The 1805-nt window shown below is 44.4% G+C and overlaps 1 protein-coding gene across 1 annotated transcript; it reads right to left on the bottom strand.

Moving 5' to 3' along the window:
- Window positions 1-295: 295 nt before the first annotated feature.
- LOC147896874 (uncharacterized) lies at window positions 296-1805 on the bottom strand. The gene has a single exon (XM_087381170.1). It carries the CDS (start codon window positions 1022-1024, stop codon window positions 296-298), a length of 729 nt encoding a protein of 242 aa, XP_087237296.1. The 5' UTR covers window positions 1025-1805.

Raw genomic sequence — 1805 nt, forward strand, 5'->3', positions numbered from 1 at the left:
ATACCAAATACCACAAAAGATTGAAGTCACGCATTTTCACACATACAAAAAGCGTTACATCAAACATAAACGACTCCTATATTTTACTCAGTATCAAATCACATAGCTTCACTTCTGCAGATTTTCTAATTCTCAATTAAGTGTTTCATCTCGCTACATAAATAACTGCGCTGACTTCTATTCCTAAGCTTTTTTTTTTGCTCGGTTAGGCCTATTCTTCGGGTCACACTTGCTTCCCAAAACACAACACTTTCAATCATAGCACCAGCCAAGCACAATTCCCTCAGAGAAAAAATCAAATTCTGATAAAATTGTCTTCATTTTTTCTATCATATACATTTGTTTGCGTGCCAGCACTCGTATACTTGGCAAAACTCTCTTCAAGTCTTTTCATCCTATCCATAAAAATGGTCTCAGATTTTTGCAGCTTCCTTACTTCCATTTCGAGAGCAGATGTTCTATCCCTCTCCATCCGCACCATCCTAGAGAGCTCATGGACAATGACATCTAGATTTCCCTGCTTGCTTTCAGTAGGAGGAGTACTTCGCATCAAAATATCAATTGAAGGAGAAGTGTAACTAGCAGAGAAGGCCTTTGTCGATGCTGAGATTCTATCTTCTATTTTCTGCATTCTTTCTTTCAGAAGGCTCTCTGTTATCTGTAAGACTCTGATGTCCTTCTCTAGTTTCAATATTTTCTCTCTCTCAATTTGCACCACCGTTTGGAGGTCCAAGACAAGTGCTTCCAAGGCTTCACACTTGCTTTCAGATAAAAACGTTTTTTTAATTCTAGCAACCGTGGGGGTAGAAGTGTAAGTATGTGATGAGCTCTTCCTGAATGTATCACTGCTTAATTTGCCAACCACATCCACCCATTTGCTTGATCGTAGTAACACGCCAGTAAAAGGAAATAGGTAAGGCAATAAGACAAGGAAAGCAGCGCTGAACATGAAAAGGTAAACTAAATAATTGGAGGATGAGGACTGCTGGAACGACTCGGTTTCCCCTGTGACGTCTCTGTTCATTTTATCAACAACATAGATGTTCTCGCAGAGAAAACGATGGGCACCTGACGAAAAGAGGCTAACACTGAAACGTAGGGATCAACCTGGCAACTTTGGATTGTTGAGATGTTCTTGGACATGCCATTTGCTGATGGTTTCCGCTAGCAATTCTGTCAGGTCGTTGAAGTGATGGGAAAGGTTCCCCATTTGAAGTGGCGAGGCAGAAAATGAGCTTCGAAACATTGGTTCCGCAAACCATGGTCGCATTGGCTAGAGGACGACTACGTGGCAGAAAGCCCTGATGCAGATGCAATTGGCTATTGCCTAAGTGTCGAGGACGATATAAACGCAGCATGAAAAGGTAGCTTGCAGCTGAGAAAGTGGTCGGATAAAACAGTCATTGGGTGGTTGTTTAGGCTGCGACAGCGCAATGTAATAGGAAGAAGGTGCAGAAAGGTGAGGTTGGAAGGGTGAGGAGCGAACGACGAGCTGCCGAGTGCAAGCAGGCCCATCAAAATGCACGAGCGTGAATGTGGGGGCGGCGGTGGGAGGAAAGAGAGAGGAAACCCAGCAGGCGATTGTCGAGGAACAGGAAAATACATTGTGGGGTGCGAACGCGTGAAGGGCAAGGAAGCGTGTGGTACTGGGAAATTGGGGAGAGAATGAGGCGGCGAGTAAGGCAAGAGATGATGGGCATCGTGGGTGAGGCTTGAATAGGAAGGTCGAAAGGATATGGCGAAGGGAAGGCAAAGGCGCGAATGGGAAGGAAGAATGGCGACATTTTTCAAAGGGAGGACGCATT

The sequence above is a fragment of the Dipteris shenzhenensis genome, chromosome 11, assembly GCF_047967505.1.
Source record: "Dipteris shenzhenensis isolate YYH24624 ecotype China chromosome 11, Dip_SZ_1.0, whole genome shotgun sequence".
Classification (NCBI taxonomy): Eukaryota; Viridiplantae; Streptophyta; class Polypodiopsida; order Gleicheniales; family Dipteridaceae; genus Dipteris; species Dipteris shenzhenensis.

Bases quoted from the DNA above. Each gene is read 5' to 3' on its own strand.
- LOC147896874 (XM_087381170.1), bottom strand. From the start codon at position 1,024: ATGAACAGAGACGTCACAGGGGAAACCGAGTCGTTCCAGCAGTCCTCA.